Source organism: Protopterus annectens, chromosome 9.part0, assembly GCF_019279795.1.
Source record: "Protopterus annectens isolate FY-2018-M chromosome 9.part0, PAN1.0, whole genome shotgun sequence".
Taxonomy (NCBI): domain Eukaryota; kingdom Metazoa; phylum Chordata; order Ceratodontiformes; family Protopteridae; genus Protopterus; species Protopterus annectens.
In genome coordinates, this window is record NC_056743.1 from 824,409,925 (window position 1) to 824,429,037 (window position 19,113).

Genomic DNA, 19,113 nt, shown 5'->3' on the forward strand with positions numbered 1-19,113 from the left:
CATAAAGTGGATACAAATGTGTTAAATTTGTTTAGGTGAACTTAATTTAATTTTATTTTATTTATTTCACATTTGTTAACCAGGGTAGTCTAACTGAGTTTGCAAACAAACCCATTTTCAGTGGAGACCTGAGGGGGAAAGCCCCAGCAAACATAAGTAAAGATAGTGGCAATATACAAATATTAAATAATTGCAATACAAAATTATTGTAAAACAGAAAAGGTTATTAACTGTTTGCATTACATTGATAGATAGCAACCCATTTTCAATGGAGACCCAAGGGGAAAGAGCCAAAGCAAACATATGCAAAGATAAACATACAGGACAAAAAAATATTAAAAATCATCATCTCCTTTCAGCTTATCCCGGTTAGGTTGTTACAGCGGAACAACAGTCCACAGACTTGGCAGTGGAATTTTATAGTGTTGAGTTGCCAGCCTGGCACCCAGCCTTCTACAGAAGGCACATACACACACCTAGGGCCAATTTAGTGTGTCCAGTCCTCTTTGGGATGTGGGATGAAACCCATGAGACCACAGGGAGGACATGCAGACTCGGCACAGAAGGCACCCCAGCCGAGAATCGAACCAGAGAGCCTCTTACTGTGAGGTGGCAATGCTAACTGCTGCACCACCGCAGCCGCCCACAAAAAATATTAAAAATAACAATGCAAATTCGAAATTAATTATAAAGAGAAAAACAAAAGAAAAAAATTATAAACATTTAAGGGTTGCACTGATAGCAGTGGTCTAAAATTTACTACATATAAGAGAATAAAAAAAGATGACCGTTGTTCAAAAAGACAATGTATAAACATTGCTAGGAAGTAGGGGAAACCAGATAAATAGTGTGGAGAATGGGAGGGGGGAGAGAAAGGAGTTTGAAAGTAATTTTAAAGTACTTGTGTATAATTTGGTAAGTTTAAGACAAAAATTAACCTTTAAAATAAGATTGACTTAACCACATGTAACAGGATAATCAAGGGACGAGTCTGGCTTTGGGCCACGCAAAATAAAAGTGTATGTATATATATATATATATATATATATATATATATCTATATATATCTATAAGAAAAAAACTTTAAGTGAGGATAAGAGCACTCGGTGATTTAATGTATCAGTAGTTGCTTTTGATGATCAATTTTGTGATCGCAAAGAAAGTGAAATAAATAAAGGCCACACTTAGGTATTTCAGTGTGCTGCTGTCATTCACTCATTAACTCAAGCTTTTGATGGGTTTACTATTTTTTTCCTCCCAAGCTTTATTTAAACTAACTACTTTGTTTATTTTATTTTATTAATTTGTTTGAAAGGTTTGGGTTCCAGGAAATGATGCTGCTCAGAAGTGGTGTGTGTGTCTGGAAATGTTTAACAAAGTATCAGATGAAATTATGCCTTGACTTGGTTATACCAGATCAGGAGTAGGTGAGCCTTGAAGCTCCAGACTAGTGAACAAGAAGATATCTGATGCATCATTTCTTATAGATAAACACTACACGACTTTTGTGCAGTTGCTAAAAATGTCTAAGTCATTGCATATATTGGGGCTTTGGGCTTTAAAAATCTCTTTGTATTGTCACATGTCAGAGTCGGGCAGAAATTAGAACTGATCAGTTAAGGACTCATTCATAAGATAGAAGAGATCACTTAAGGTTAATTATTTGTTAACTGAGGGGGTGGAGCTAGGAACTAAACCTTCTATTTAAGGGGTAAAATAAAACATTTCAGAGCTTTACCAGAAAGGCTCATCCAGACTCTGCTACACTGAGCTGTGAAGGAAAGGTTAGTTTGCTTTTATTTTTTGTATTAATTTATTGCCTTTCTATATTTTGAATGCTGTGGTTTGTTTTCTTTACCTTGTGTTTTACTTACATTCTGCTTTAACAGCATATTAAAGCTTCAAAAGAGACCACAGCTCGCTCTCTCTCTTCTGAGTCAGGCAGAATTTTTTTCCGCCCTCCCACCCAGTTACAGTTGTCTTGTTACATACCACTGTTTTTCTAGTTGCCTGCCTCTTATGTTAATCTGATAATATATCTCATTTCCTCTCTACTTTCACTGGCTTGTGCGAGTAATCACAAAATCATCATTTTTAAAATCCCTCCCCTTCAACTATTTAAATTTATTGGCCATCCTACTGTATTCCATAGTACCAGAATACAAAAGTGACCACCCCTTTCAACCCATCTTGCTGTTTTAAAAATAGTAACTCTCCACTATACCTTAACTTTTTAAATAGGTAAAACTTAAGTTACCTTCTTTTACATCTAACTTCTCTAGTGCACACTGCAGTGTGCATTTTATTTTCATCTTACCTTTAAGCATCCCTGTGACTAGCACTTTCTGTAATACCTGCTGCAAAGCACTAGGAAGCCTTAAACTGATGCAGGCACTCAACTCTCCTTGTTAATAAGGAGAAATTAATAGTAGGCACTAAACAGCCAATAATTGCAAAGTACCTTGCTAAGGTAAGGGAAAACAGCTCCTGTACTGTACAAAAAAAAAAGCACCACACCAGGCATGTCCAAGGGTCAGCTTCCGGTGATTTCTCCTGTCCACCTGGTGAATCTGGGCATACTGGGGCAATGCAGCAATTGCCTCATGTACACAGACAACCCTCTCCTCTTACCATCCAACAGTACAACCTGTGAGAGATGCACTTACATAGCCAAAATGGAAGCAAAGCTTATTGTGCTAGACAGTCAAGAGGAGAAGGTTAACACCCACACTACACCTCAAGCAACACATAGCCCTTCTAAACCCACACCACCAACACCCACATATAGCAACAGTAAATTGACATATGCAGAGGCCCTTAACTGTAACCTGCCCAAGCAAAAAGGACCTCTGAAGCTGAAACGCAAATGAACCCCAATCACAACCAAAGTGTCACATAGTTCACAACACCAGTGTGCCACCCAGCAACAGTCCCTAAGGCAAGACAATGTACCTAACACTTTAGTCATAGGTGACTGTATAGTCTGGCACACTAATGTCCCTCTCACCAGGTTGAACAAGGAGAAAATTACAGTCAGCTGCCTGTCGGGTGCCAGGATCCGCCACATAACGCATGCACTCAAGCCACTCCACAACAAGTACAAATATGACTCTGTCGTTGTCCATGTTGGAGGGAATGACTTGAGACGTACCTCCCTGGACTACATGAAAAGAGACATGGAAGAGCTCTTGGATCATGTGGCCCAGGCAGGTATGACGTTAGCCCTGAGTAGCATTCTGGCTTCGCCCAGAATTATACCACAATATAAGGACAAAATGATTGACTTCAACAATTGGCTAAGCTTCTGGTGTCATTCAAAGGGGATCCAGTATCTATCTGCCTGGGATGACATGATTGACAGACCATGATGCTTTGCCAGAGATGGTCTGCACCTGTCGCCCCTGGGATTCAGGTTACTGGCTAAGGCTCTTGCCACCCCTATAATGCCTTTTTTAGGCAAAGTTCAAAGGACAAAACCACCACCATAACAGGTACAAGCATGCAAAATCTGAAGGTAATGTTACTCAATGCCAGAAGTCTAAACCTCAAAATGCACTCTCTCGAGGCACTCCTAAAAATGGAGAACATCGATATCTGCAGTAGCTGAGACCTGATTCAAGGCTTCAGAGAGCACCCCTGCAATACCAGGCTACAACTCTTACCACACTTTCGGCCACCAAACCAGGACCGAAACACTAAAGATGGAGGAGTGTCAATATTCACCAAGGATATTCACACCACCAGGCTAGATATTCACACCACCAGGCTAGTTGCCCAACACAATGCGTCTGAAACTCTCCAGGTGTAACTAAAACTAGGTAAGACTGCAGTCCAAATTGTAGCTTGCTACGGATCCCCCACCATACCCCAAGATTCTCACTACACCTTTCTAAACATACTGGAAAATATTAAGATAGAACCAAACACCCTAATACTGGGTGATTTTAACTACCCTGCCATTAACTCGGAAAACTACCCATGTACCAGCACCTTTGCCCAACGGTTCATGGAATTCATAAATTCCAACGGCCTGGATCAACTAATCCGTAGTCCCACCAGGGGCTCCAATATCCTAGACCTGGTCATTACCAACATGGGAAATAGATGCTCCACACCTATGGTCATCCCCTCGTTAGTCAGGGCTGACCATAAGCTAATCACCCTTAGCATCCACATCCCCCCCCCCACCCCCAGTAAGGAAACCTCCATAAAAAACTTCTCCAAAGCCAACTTCATGCTATTCAAGTCAGAAGTGACAAACGTCATGACACCCATGCAGACGGGAACTGAAAGTTCAACTGCTGAATCCTACACTAAGGCACTGTACGAGCACATCTACTCGTGCATGAATCGTGCCATCCCAAATAGAACCAAGATGCTCTCATCCAAAAAAAAGGAAGCCAATCTGGTGGTTCCCCCGCCATAAACAAACTTTACAACAAAAGGAAGAAACTGTTGCAGAAAAGAGGAAAATCCCAGGATGCAAAAAACTCCCTTACCAGCCTCAGTAAGAAACGGAGATCCCTCGTAAAATCCTCCAAAGCTAGTTACGAAAGTAAAATTGCCAAAGATTCCAAAGACAACCACAAGGCATTCTATAACTATGTCAAGAATCTAAATGGCAATGTTCAGATCTGCTCTGAGCTAAAATAGAATGGTATTAAATATACTGATCCCAAGGATATTGCCAATATCCTGGCAGATCGATTCATTGCCAACTTCACCCCCCCTCACCCCCTAAATGGCCCATCTCAATACCGGAAAATTGCCAAATTCCAGTAACGGTCACACAGGTAAAAAAACACACTCTTCAAAGCTAAGAATACAGCATCCATGGGACCAGATGACATCCCGGGCTATGTACTACATGAACTACAATATGAACTGGCACCTCACCTAAGTGCCATGTTTAATCATAGCCTCACCTCAGGTTTCGTGCCCACTGAGTGGCGCAGAGCTACAGTTATCCCACTCCACAAGGGGGGATCCATCTTGGATCCCGGAAACTACCGGCCCATCAGTCTGACAAGCCTTATCTGCAAGGCCATGGAGCGTATTATCATGGAACTTATAAACAAAGACATTGGCAACCTTAAAACACTGGACCCCACCCATTTTGGGTTTGTGAAGGGCCGATCTTGTCTCCTGAACCTGATTGACTTCTTCGAATCCGTCTCCAGAGCCATGGACAAGGGTAAGGTGGTCCACACAGCCTATCTAGACCTTGCCAAGGCCTTTGACACCATCCCCCACTTTGGAATCATAGATAAACTTACTAAGCTGGGCATTAATCCCTATGTCACCCAATGGGTTGCTAACTGGCTTACTGATAGAACCCACACTAAAAGTGGCCGACTCCAAATCCAGCTCCAGACAAGTGGAGTACCTCAGGGTTCAGTCCTGGGACCTCTCTTGTTTGGCATCTATTTCTCTGAAGTACAGGCCAACACTAAGAGACTCTGGCTAATAAAGTTCGCAGATGACTGCAAAACCGGGAGCCATTCTTGAATCCCCAAATGATGTGGTTACTCTACAAAAGGGCCTTACAGAAACAGATGCTTGGTGCCAGAGCCATGGGCTCAAGCTCAATGCCAAGAAATGTATAGTTATCCACGTTGGGGAAAAAAACATGTATCCATGAATTACCATATAGGTGCAGTACACTAAACACCGAAAGTGTGATAAGAGACTTAGGGACACAGGTGGACAGTGGTCTCACCTTCAATAACCACATCTCCACAACAGTCAGGAAAGTCTATATGGAACACCTCATCACTAAGGGCTTTTCATCCAGAAAAAAGGAGGTCATTTTCCCACTGTACTCATCCCTCATTAGACCCATTATAGAATATAACGCCCCTTTTGGTATGTACCTCTCAAGACATCTGCAACAACTGGAAAGGCTGCAGAAATACCTCACTAAAAGAATCACAGGCATAAAGCAGATGCCCTACGCTGACTGCCTTAAAAAAAACTCCAGCTATACTCTGTCGCATATCATCTATTCAGAGGTGATCTCTGCTTAACATACAAGGCCATGTCAAACCCAGAGCTGTTGGACATGCTACACTTAAAGAAATCCCAATCCCTCAGAGCCACACGCTTCAGGGATCTAAACCTTGTCATCACAATAAACAAAACATGCTGGAGGGATAGGTTCCTGACCCAGAGACTCCCCAGACTCTGGAATAGATTGCCCATACATGTCAAGCAGAGTGCCTCTTTGGCCCTCTTCAAAAGGAACCTTGACGATTGGATGGGAGAAAGGAAATTCACCCTGGGGATCAAGTCAGTCGCCCTGCTAGACAGGGGTCCAGGGAAGTAAATAGTGTGGGAAGAAATAGCCAGGGAATTGTTATGGCTAGGCTTGTATAGGCCCTAGGACTGATAGCCTAGTAAAAACCTATGAACCTATGATATGATTACATATATGTAGCCACTTCCCCTTCTCATATTTTACCAGCAGCTGCACTGGTCTAGGATAGGGGAACACATCTGGAATCTTCTCCAGTGTAAGGCAGATGTCCCTGGAGCAGATAAAGCATCACAATGAAGGTTTTGTTACTGGTTGCTGTAGCAGTGTAAGCCTTCCATAGTGTCTTAAAAGTGGATGTCATCCAGGCAATATCAACTGGTATTGATAATGCTAATGAACAAGGAAGGGAGACTGCCGTTTATCTGTACAGGTTTACACTGGTATTGTGGTACTACATGCCAGGTTGGGGAAAACTGACAGTAGTTTACCTTCCATGTGATCAGAATGTGCATGCTGTTTCCTTAGACGTCATTATGGCAGTGAACTCTGAAGACTTCTCTTTCCTGAGGTCTTCACTTTTATGAGCTTATCCCCAGAATGTGGCTTGTTTGCCTTAGTAAGAAATTCCAAGTTGCAGAAGTTTTGTTTCAGGTTTCAAGATACTGTTGTCAGGCAGTGGTAAAAAATATATTTTTCCTGCCATTCTTCTTGCCGTAGGCTTCATGACAAAGGCAAGAGAACAGTCTCTCAATTCTGAAAGCCTCTTAGTGCTGATTTATCTTTAGTACTTGTAATGTGGTTTCAATAGGGATCTCTGCTGTTGCCCATCAGCAAGCACATTTGAGTTTACAAGGAAGAGAAGTCCTGCATCTCACACTTCAGTCTATATATGACATGATTGCTAAAATTCTAATTCTTTAAAATGCTTTTAGTTTAGGAAAAATTCAATGTAAAGCCAGAAAATATTTATGTAATATCTTGTGTAAATTCCTTTAATAAAGTTTGAAGGAAATGGTTGAAATTAATGATTGGAATAATCTGCCAGTAGCAGTACAGCAGTTGGTATTGTAGCTAGACCTGAATTTATTTTCCCCATTGAAGGGTTATTGTTCGGCCCTTTAGCATGCCTGCCTTGGAAGCCTTCTTTGGTTTCTTTTCTTACCATTAAATTGTTATTGGGAGATGTTAAGCATGTTAAATCTCTTAAGAGAGTGATCTGATCGCTTTAGAGCAGGATCTGAACTTTTTGATGAGATTGACTTGGATCCCTTGAAGTTCTTGACTTTAAAATTTGTTGCTGGTTATTATCTCTGCCACAAGCATAATGAAGTCACAGGCTTTAATGAATCCCTGTCTTATGTGGCATTTCCCAAAGACAGGGTAACTTTTGCTACTAAATGCCTAAAGTTACTTCTAAACCTTTTTTGACCCAAAAGTTTCAAGACCGCTAGTGATTTACATTGAGAAGTAATGCTGTTGTGAAGCCAGATCAGCTGCTTATTTAATTTGCTTCCAATACATTGGGGATACCACTTGGGAAATTACTTGTTTCTAAATTGCTGGTTGGAGTTGTTGCCTCCAGTTATGATGCAGGTAGGCTATTGTAGGGCATTGTAAAAGACAGTTTTCCTAGTAGAGCTGTAAGTTTTTACAACATTCTAAAGAATAGCTTCAGCAAATATTTGTGAGGCAGACTCTTAGTGTTTGCAACATCTTAACAAAACATTACAAGTTAGGTTCAGTCTAAAGTCAGGAGAGGCTTTGCAAAAGCATTCATTCATGGTGTTCCTTGTAGGGCCTCTGTCATTTATATACCTTTAGCTTGCTGGTTTGGTCTTGAAGAAAAAGCATATATGAAATCATGTAGTACAGTTGTATATCACCATTAACAATGGTATCTGAATCTGTTCTTGTCTAAGGTACTCACTTGCCTTCCTTTTTCATTCATTTTGGTATTTATTTATTGACATTGTTTTGAATCTTAAGTATTGGTTGCGTTTGTTGTGTAGTGTTTAGTTGTTGTGTACATGACAGGTGTTTCAGCCTCTCATGCCCTTGCAGGTATTGGCCACTGAAAGGAACAGCCTACAGCATGACTTGTCATCACAGGTGCAGGACATTGTGTGCAGTGATGCGCAGTTATGTGGAGGCCTAGATACTTGTAGAATGAGATTAGCAGTCTCCTAAACTGGAATTGGATGCTTTTGACGTTTTTTGGGCAAGTCAGAATCTCAATAGAGGCAGTGGTTCTACAGATCTGTGGGAGCTACTCTTTCCCATCCTTGCTTATTGAGCAGAAGGTTGATGTGACTTGTGTGCATGACTTAAACAAAGTGGCAGCATACAAAAATAAACAAGCTGAAAGCCGACCGTGCCACCTACCAGTGGATTACCTAAGGATTATGTCTTGGAGAGAGAGGACTGGATTTTGAATAGCTGCGCTTGGTGTAGTAGAGACAGGCTATTGTTAGGAACGTTTGCAGCTTTGTGTAGGTGATCCGTATATTAGAAGGCGATGTAGTTGTCCATGGTAGCATCAGTAAACAAGAGATGGAATCCTGAAAAGAAAATTTAAAAGGACTCCTTGTTAGGTTCTACCACCTCGTATTTTTTTCATCTCAGTTCCACAGAGACAAATAAGCTTAGTATTCATGGAAAACCTGAGAAAAGTCCAAAAACTAAAAAGTATCTTTAATAACACATCATACCTTTGAACTGTTGGATTTTGCTAGGTGTTCCAGTTTCCTTCCATATCTCATACGTGTTCTATAGGTAAATTTACAATCTGTGATGTATAGAACGAAACTGGAGTAGTAAGTTAAAATCAAGTATAATTTGCAAACTATGCCCTGTGAAAACCCCAGATGAGAAACGGTGTAATGAGGAACAATGCTAATTAGTATACCACTGTGGTACCCTGAAGCAAACTAAACAGTCAATGTAAATAAAGATCAACACTTTTATTATGAGCTGCTTCCTATAGTTAAGGGTATAGGATTTGATTACTTCTTTCTCCGTTTGACTACTTGTGACTCTTGAGTAAGTTGCTTAGTGCTTGTGGGTTACCCATGAGGAGGAACACTTGTATCCAGTGGGCATACCTAGTTAACAAATGGCTAAGAATAAAAATGCTGCAGCACATTTAGAACATCTGTTTTTAAAAATGAGAATAGTTTAGAGCCACCTTCCTTTAAAGGTGTCATATATGCAAAATGAGTAGCAATGCAATTGGATAAAAATCAAGAAAAATGCCCCTGAGAAGAGAGACTAGAAGAAAGGTTTGACACATGGACCTGCACCTCAGTTTGTCACAAAAATGGTTCACTATGAAATACTTTCTGTTAATGGTACTGTGAGGAAGACTGAGGTAGTTGTGGAGGAGGAAGGGTTATATAGCAGTTTGCTGACAACAAAACAAAAGCTTGCAACAAAAGCTTCCATGTACTAAATTCTTCTACCATTATTATAGGTACTCTTTGGTCACTGGCTGTTTTTATGGAGTGTATTTTTTTCTGTTTAATGTTAACTATATTAATGAAACATGAGGTTACAAAACATGCTGCATATCTACTGACAATGTTAAAAATCATTTTGTTCATTGTGCATTGCAGCGAAAGAGTGCTAGTGTTAGTGTGTTTTTTTTCACAAAACTTGTATATAGATTAGCTCATAGCTGAATTTACTGCAGTAACAAAAATAAACATGTAGGGTGTGATGATATGATGTATTATCAGTTATGCCAGAAAAAGAAGGGCAGTGGATGTGTACCATGTGCTAGCATAGCTAGCTGGCATTTTGTAAAGAATTATATGTCATTTGTATATCAAACAGATTTCTACAGGTGCTTGTGTTGAAAATGTATTTGTAAAGCTACTTGAGTTAAAAATGTACCAACAGTGGGTCCTGCTGGATAGAAAAGAAATACTCTCGTATGTCAGACTGTATTGTAACTGTTGAAATGAATGTGTTGTAACAGAGGATACTGGAAGAGAAGAGGTTTATCTCAGTCCAGCTAACTTTGAAAAATACTCTGAAATTACTTGGTTTAGGCCATAAAAATTGTATCTTACAGTTCTGATTGCAGCCAGAGACAAAATGTCTGGGAAAACAAGGGCCAAGACTCATACTGTATTGTCCTTAGGGATGAACTAATTGTTACCCTGGAAGGGTGGAAGTTTTTGAAATGATTTTATAGCTTCCAGATGCTATAACACATCTTAGCAAAACTCTATGTTTATGTATTATGACACATATGTGCTAGATTCTTGTTCAGTTTCTAGTACAGGGGGTAGTGTGGGAACCAGAGTCAGTTGACCAGATGTGATGTCATTCTATATCCAGCACTGAAAAGATATTTAGATATTAGTAAGATATGTCACTTACCTCTCGGCAGCCTGTGAAACCTGACAAAGAAAGAGCACTCGCCCACTTCATCTTGCATAGCTCTAGTAAGTGAGCTAGGGAACAGTAATTCTTTAGTCAGTCAGGATAATATAGTGAGATTAGTTAAGTATGCTTTTTTCTGTGTCTGTGTGAACCTTTCTGTCTGTTATTTTTTTATTATTTCCTTTGATTGAAACTCTGGTGTCTATTGTAAATAGATATTCAGTATTTTCATGTGTTATTATTATTATTATTATTATTATTAAACATATTGAAAATGTTCACTGTGGCTGGTCTTTTAGAGAATATGCTAACTTTTGAGAGTACTTATATTTATTTGGCGACATTGTGGCCGCTCCTGAAAGTCTTGCTGCATTGCTCAAACACTATCATTTGTATGAATATTAATTTTACGAAGTATAATTGGATACCCTGGTAAGAGTCTTAGAGTAGCTGGCTTTGGAGTGTTTTGGTGACAGTGTATATCTTATAGTCTGAGCAAAGGGGTATAGCTGGTAAATCTGTGCTAGCCTTACCCAGGTATGTATGTGCATGTCTTCTACTTGGAATGGGGACACAGAGCACTGATTTCACAGGAATGATGGTGGAGGACTTGTCTAGGAGCATTTGGCTGAGGAGTCAACTCCACAGCTCTAGTCAGTGTGGAATCGTCTTTGGGGCCTGATGAGAGAGAAGGAAACCCAGCCAGATGACGGGAGTGTGTTCCCTGTGTGCTCTTAAGGGAAATTAATGCTTGGTACAGAGAGTTGCATCTGGATGTACTGTGTGTATCTGTCTTTGTTCCAAGTGAATGTCTTTCACCGGTGTCAATGGTGTGGATTAAGGCTCCTTGATTACTGGCTGAGAGCAGGGACGTCACATAGGGAATGAAAATGTTTGCTGTGGAAATATCAGTCCAGGTTTGTATGTTGCACTTCTATATTGTTCAGTGTTTGTAAGTGAAGTTCTGAGTTTAAAAAAAAATCCTAAGCTTGTGTGTTCTCAGTTAAGGCCATTTTAGAAATATCTTGACCATATTTTCAGGTCTTAAGGTATGGAAAAATATGGTTGCTGCAGTGGGTGAAAGTCCACATCATATTTGGGATGACTTGCACATTATCTAGTGGACCTTATCTAAAATTTATACATAGTACACTTTCTACCCCAGTATGTACTGAAGAAAGGTTTGACAGATCAGTTGATCTAGTGGACCTTATCTAAAATGTATACATAGTACACTTTCTACCCCAGTATGTGCTGAAGAAAGATTTGACAGCTCAGTTGATTCTGAGTACACAATCTGTAGTTTTATTTTTGTAGTCATTGATTGTGTTAGAGCATGAAACCCAAAGTCTGCCCTTTCCCACATTGACAGGCTTTTGAAGAGGGCATCCCAGAGTGACTCGAACTGTCAGTGCTTGTAGCAGTTGTGCAGTCTCAGCGCCCTGAGGGAAGTCTGCGAGAGCTACAGACTCCATAGCTTTGTTAGTTAATAAGTAGGTGGTGTATTTACAAGCAAGAATAGTTAAGTGAAACCCTTGAATAACATGTCCTGCAAAAATGAAAAATGTCATATATAGTGCATTTCCCAGTCTTTGCAAGCTGATGCTATAAGCAGGCAGTGTCTGATTTTACTTTGCATTTAAGACTTCAGAATTGTTTAACTTGGAAAATAAATGAATGAATTGTTTAACTGCTAGCAGTTGTTGCTCTCTGGGTCAGGCATGCATATTAACTTATGATCATGCTGATACTGGCAGTTGAAACGCAGCTCTGCACTGGGCAATCTTATCCTTATTATTAGAGCACTCTGTACACTTGTGCATTGACAGCTTTTGTTTGTGCAGTAAGACGCAGCGAGTCTTGGTTAATGAGGGCTGCCAGATGTATCGCTGCTGTTCCAAAATATATGAAGCACAAATGACATTACATTGTGCAGTGCTTTAACTGCAGAGACCGAATGTGGCTCTATTATTGTATGGTTGCAAGCAAGCTAATAACATCAGTAATCACTGCTTTCACATTTCTTTCTTGATGTAATTGACAGGGATTGCATGTTTTAAGATGTTTGTCTATGTGCAGTCCAGATAGACAAAGTATTACTGCTGTCTTTTGTTAAATAACTAACTAACACACACTTCAACTGTCTTCTCTTGTCAGGTCTGTTGCCCAGTGCTAAAAAATGTGACCTTTGTATGTAAAATAATGTTAGCTACTGGTTATTAACACACTTCTGAGTTAGGAGCACATTTGTTTTACTTGTGTTTTAAATTGGTGAAATTAAATTATTATTTTTTTTCTTTATAGCTATATTGCCAAACCATGTGCCTTGCGTCTTAAAATTCATGATGATGGATTTAGAAAAGCACAACCGAATGCTATCTTAGAAAAAGTGTTTACATCTATAACTAAGGTAAGTGCTGTCTGTAGTCAGTGTGATTTATTAAAAAGTGAACGGAGGACCATATCTCCATAATGCCTTTTGTTTACTCTAATCTTAATCACTTCTTCCCTAAGAAAAGGATTTTTCAAACGTAGGTTTAAAATTCTGTTATGTTTAACAATAAGTTGTAACCTCAGAAACTAACCTCTCAAAGTTCTACCTTTGCAGACAGCTCGGTTACTGGATTACATCCTTCCGTTGTCTGAAAAAAATATATATATTTTTAAAACTGCATATTGGTAGTCCGTTCCTGATGTATTTATTACCTGTCAAAAAATAAGCCCACCCTGAAGACAGAAAACTTGAGATTTACTGTAGTAGCTCTAAAGTTACCTATCACTCGTGAAGCTATTCCGCAGCATGGAAAGGGATATTGTGCTGGTTATTTGTAGAGCCTTTTCAGAATGAATTAGATTGCCGACTTGTTTCTGAGAGATGAACACTGTAACTGTTGAGTATGCTAAATATGACTGAAAAAAGACTTAGTCTGAAACATTGTGGAGAATCCCTTCTACCAGCATTGAAAAGCAACAGTAGAACGGACTTTACTTGGCTCTTCTCTGAGGATTACCATTTGAATTTTCTCAAGTAATCCAACATTGTGTTCAAGGGAAAAAAAAAACACTATCAGCATACTCCTATTCAGATGCATTGGCTAATCTGTTAACATCTTGGCAGGGTAGAAATTGCCATTTTTGGCAATGTGCTCAAAAGAAAAAAAAATGCCTGCTCTTGGTCTACAAGGCTGGATGTCAAACAATGTGAGTTTTGTAACTAGCTGTTCTGTACCCAGAGATTCTTCTGCTGTTGGCTATATACAGTTTCATTTTGGGTTTATTGCTTTGTATTTCCTTTTGCGATGTGTAGGACTTGGAAGTTAAGATGAGCTGTAATGAATCAAGCATGTATAATTGAGACTTCAAGATTGTGGTCTGAAAATAGGTTGTGGAACTTTAGCTTGCTGTGTCAGAAGAGTTCAGAAATTTGGACGCTGAATTGGCTTTGAACGGAGATGTTGATTAGGCAATCATTAGTCTGCTTGTCCTTGTGAAAGACTATGTATTTGGCTTAGTGTGTTATGTAAACTGGTGTTCAGGTACACAACTGTGGTAGAGTGCCTTGCTTCTTAAGGTACAGTTCAGTCTGTATACGTGGTTACACAGATATGTGGTGAAATCCCTGTCACTCTGTGATTTGTAACCTGAGTACTGTTACAGGTTCACCAAGTAATGCTAGACTTTTTTGTGGCCTTACCAGTAAATTGTTTGAAGTGACAGATTGGCATGACCCATCCCAATGATTTACCATTTCTTTGCACAGTGGTTATGCATATGTTCCTTCCTTCCTAATTGATGTATATTAATATTGGTATTTGTCTCTTGTGATGTGAACTGTACCTGTTTGAAGGTTGTTTTTTTTAAGTTTCAGAAATAAAGCTTTTGCCTTTTATATGGTTCACATTGTTGTGACTGTTTTGTACACGTGCAGTGTCCATAATGCAGTGATTATATGTGGGCTTCTCAGCATATCTCTCAATCAGCGGCCATTGAAAATAAGTACAGAGATCCTTGAAAAATACAAATATCCAGCCAAAAGTGTGTATATCTAATTAGTTTGAAAATTGAGCATCAGATAGTACATAACTTACTCCCACTTCCATTAGCAATGTGAGATTGCTTAGAAACAAATATTTTAAAAAAAAAAAAAAAAAAAAAAAAAAAAAAAAAGGGCAAAAATTATGGAAAACTAGAAGCACATTTTCAAAGTGACAGTGTGAAATTTGTAAACTTTAATTGTATTGCAAAATGTTACCACACAAGATAATTTGTTTCTGAAAAAGAGGAGATGTAAGATATGTGCCTTCTTTCTGTAAATTATTTGCGCCACTAGTATGGTGTATGTGATGTAGTTTTGTGTGTACTAGATAGCTTCAAAAATTGCATGTGATTGAGAGGGGTAAGCAAAAATATTTGAGGGGGTAAATCAAGCAAAATGGGGACAAGTGAAAGGTTTGCTTCTCAGGCATCATCAGAAGTGACTGCTGTTAGGATACATGATGGCTGAGAGTATAATGGTGGCCTATAATTTAGATGTTCTTATTAAAACCACAAATAAAATTAATTATTTTGGATGAAGGACTGGTATTAGTTGAGGGTTTGATGATTTTCTTTTCCAGTTTAAGTAGAAAAGCTAATGAATAACAACATTTTGATTTTTGTTTTGCTACAAGTGTCCACATTTGGAGTTTATGAGATTTCTTTTCCTGTACTTCTAGAATTATAGAAGTTGCATATGGAGGAATACAAATTGCATGAAGGAGTTAGTGAGCTTTATGATTAATTAGTAGGATTTTTACAGAGAAACAAGTTATGGAAGTAATAATAGAATCAAGTGTTGAAAATAAAAGTAATACATTGAGACCATTATTTGCAGAAAAGGTTTTGAATAATGGAAAAAAACCCTGCATTTTCACTTGTCAGTGGCACAACAGGTAGCACAGTTGCCTTTGCTACAGAAGCTTGTGAGTTCTGTTTCCACATGAGGTAGATGGATTGCTGACACTGCAGTGTTGCATAATGGATAGTGGTGGATTTCTGAGTGCGTCGTCCTTGAGATGAGATGTTAAGCTGAAGTCCCATCTTCTTAAGTTGGTGGTAGCCATAGCTGGATGTAAAAGATTCCCTGGCATTGACTGAAAAGAATAGGGATTCTTTATTAAAAAATGTACAGTGCTATTTAGAAACTTACATGCTTACATATTTTCAAAATTATATACAGTACAAATTTCCATTCCTTTCTGCAGTTGTCATACATTCATGTATATCTTACTTTTTATTATGTTAAACATCTGCTTACATGATCTTATCATTCCCCCCAACTCCTTTTTCCACACCTGACATCTCTTTTCTTAAAATTACTGCTCGTCACTAATTACCATTAAACATGATCTAATTTAGCCTTTCATTCCAAATTTTCCACACAACATAAAATAATCTTTTATCTGTTATACTAACATATTCCTTATTTTTATGATTATAATATCCAAACATAATCATATCCATGTACATTTCATTTATCTCCTTTCTATTTTCAAAGACATTTTCTTTACACAATTTTTTCCTCAATTTTGTGACCCTTCTCTGTTTTAAGAAATGATGTTCTATAGTTTTTTTCTTTACCACAGTATATACAAACTCTTTCAATAATTTTTTATATGGCATAGTTCCCTTTACTGGTAATTTATTAATTACCAAATCTCCATAAAAATATTGACATTCTACTCACTTATTACATAATATTCATATTTTTCTCATGACAAGCATAATATCGTCTGTGTAAGTAAACATAACTGGAATTTTTATTCCTCATTAGTAATATAAGTAGCACCTCTTGTGCAAATTCACATCTCTGACTAATAGATTTGTAACTAATGCAAATAATATACTGCTCATATGACATCCCAGACATATGCCATTCTTTACATCTATGTCTTTGCTTAACCATCCATTCACTAAAATTCTTTTTGTTTTTATTAGCTGCAGGACAATATATACATCCTTTATTTTTTTTTTACTGATGTTTTATACTTTTCTATAATTTTCCACAGAAGTTCATGTTGTACAATATCAAAAGGTTTATTGGGATCTCCTGTCATGATCTTGGCCTCATCAGTGCTGTTTATAATATCATCCACAATTTGTCTTACTATGAATAATAATCCCTGACATCCTTTTCCCTTTAAACTATATGTGCTGTCTTCCATAATATTTTTATTTTACTTTCCATTCCATTCTAAGTTATTTTCATAAAGATCTTATCTGTATTGTACACTACTAGAAGGTCTCAAATTTTCAGTTGTATTTTTATCTTCCTTTTCCCATGCACATTTAAGAACGCAACTGCATAAATCTTCACACAAAACCCCTCATTTAACCACTTATTCTTAACTTTTAAGAAAATATTTTTTTCTGCCAGTCCATACAAGTCTTATAAGATTAGAATATATATCCCACTGAAGCATCGCAGGATAGGAAAACGGAAGAAGAAAAGTCCTGTAGACGTCACCACAGCAGTGAATGAGCAAGTTCCACTTGATTAAGAAGAAAATGAGCTTTTATTGATAAAACAAATAAAATATGATGAGCACTTTCAGCATAAACTGCTTTTTTCAGATTGTGTAATGTAAAGACCAGCAATAGTTTAAATAACATTGAAAAAACAATCAAAATGAGGCTTTAGTCACTTCCTTTTTTCTTTAGTTTTTGCTTCCCATCACAATGTAGCATCAGTGAACTTATTTGCATGAGCTAAGGAGAACAAGATCTTGTAATTGGTGCTTTGATGTTAGCCAATCATTTGTCTAACTAATGGTATTATATCCAATCAAGATGCTTCTATGTTCTACTAAGGGTTCAGAATTACCATTCTGTTGACAACCAGTCATATACTTCATATTGGTTGTTAACAGAAGAGTAAAAACTGGAGGAAAAAGGAAGTGACTAAAGCCTCGTTATGATTATTTTTTCAGTGTTATGTAAACCATTGCTGGTGTTTACATTACATGATCTGAAGAAAGCAGTTTATGCCGAAAGCACTCATCGTATTTTATTTTATCAATAAAAGCTCATTTTCTTCTTAATCAAGTGTTACTTGCTCCTTCTCTGCTGTGGTGATGTATACAGGGTTTTGCTAATTCTTATAAAATTGGTATCCTGTTTTGTCTGATCCTGAAACTGACTGTAAATTAACTTATCTAAGTACCTTATCTAATCCATATAAAGAAGTCTTATTTCTTATTTTCTTGTTCTGTCATTTTTTTTATCATGACATTTTTTGTACTTTATTTTTTTATATAATTTATAACAATATTCATAATTTGTTCATGAGATCTTACCTCTCCTGTCATCTTTCATTTCTGTCATTGTACTATTATTCTCTTTAACTATGACTGTCAAATAATCTGGTGCTTTTTTACTTTGTAAATATCTTTGCTTAAATAATTTTGTCTTGATTCTTTTCATAAATTCTGTAATCTATCGCATAATATTCTCTCTTGTTCCTTTCCAAATAATTCAAAGCAGCCATACACATTGTTTTCTTTCCTTTTCTTGCATATGAATGCCATTCTAAAACAAAATTTTTTGTATCTTTCTTTCAAAACTAGCAACCACTCAGACTAGTTTATATAACACATTTTAGTGGAAATGTGATCTTTCCATAAAAGCATACTTGTTTTTTTCCATTTTCATCACATAATTTCTCAGTTATTCTTTTTATTAGTTTTCCCAATCTGGTATACTCCTTATTTTCTTGAATGTTATGCATATGGCTGAGTGATCTGAAAAGCCATTTACAAGTGTCTCTACCTTAGCCACATTTAAAACTTGCGATTTAATAAATTAATCTGTTTACTTCCCCTGTCTCTCTCCCCCTCTCTCTCTCTTTCTGTCTCTCTCTCTATATATACATATATGTATATATATATATATATATATATATATATATATATATATATATATAGACACACACGCGCATCAACCAAAACTCCACAAATTATTATTCAAAATCTTAAAACTGACACATTTTATAACATCAAACATTTTATTAACATTTCTTCTCTTCTTTTTCCCCCTCAAATGACATTTAACATGTGCAGTTATTATATTCATATTAATTACTACATAATCCAAATTTTCTGAAATGTTTCCCTGTTTACTTGTAACATAAGCATGCAATTCTGTAATTCCATATACCTGATTATGCCGTCTGAGATCTACAATAGTTAATCTTCCCATGATTGCCAATATGTTCAATATTTTCACTGACTTTCCACAAAATACAACTATGCCTGACCATAGTTCATTTCTTAGGTACTATGTTATATCTCTTCCCCAGAGTTTTTGTAACATATCTTGTGTCAAGTCTTACATATTCCAATATTACCTCAACATCACACTTACTGCACCAGTTTAGGATGCCTGTTCTATTTAACTTTAGAGTGCTTTCAGTAAATGTAAATAGCATCAAAAAG

At 37.6% G+C, this 19,113-nt stretch overlaps 1 protein-coding gene across 1 annotated transcript in view; it reads left to right on the forward strand.

Annotated features, from left to right (window-relative positions):
* The window catches only part of CERS5 (ceramide synthase 5), a 1,159,858-nt gene that overhangs the window by 366,436 nt on the left and 774,309 nt on the right, over positions 1 to 19,113 (forward strand). Inside the window, exon 2 of the mRNA XM_044083487.1 lies at positions 12,947 to 13,052. Within this exon, the coding sequence (XP_043939422.1) occupies positions 12,947 to 13,052 (106 nt within the window). The remainder of the gene's footprint in view (positions 1 to 12,946; positions 13,053 to 19,113) is intronic.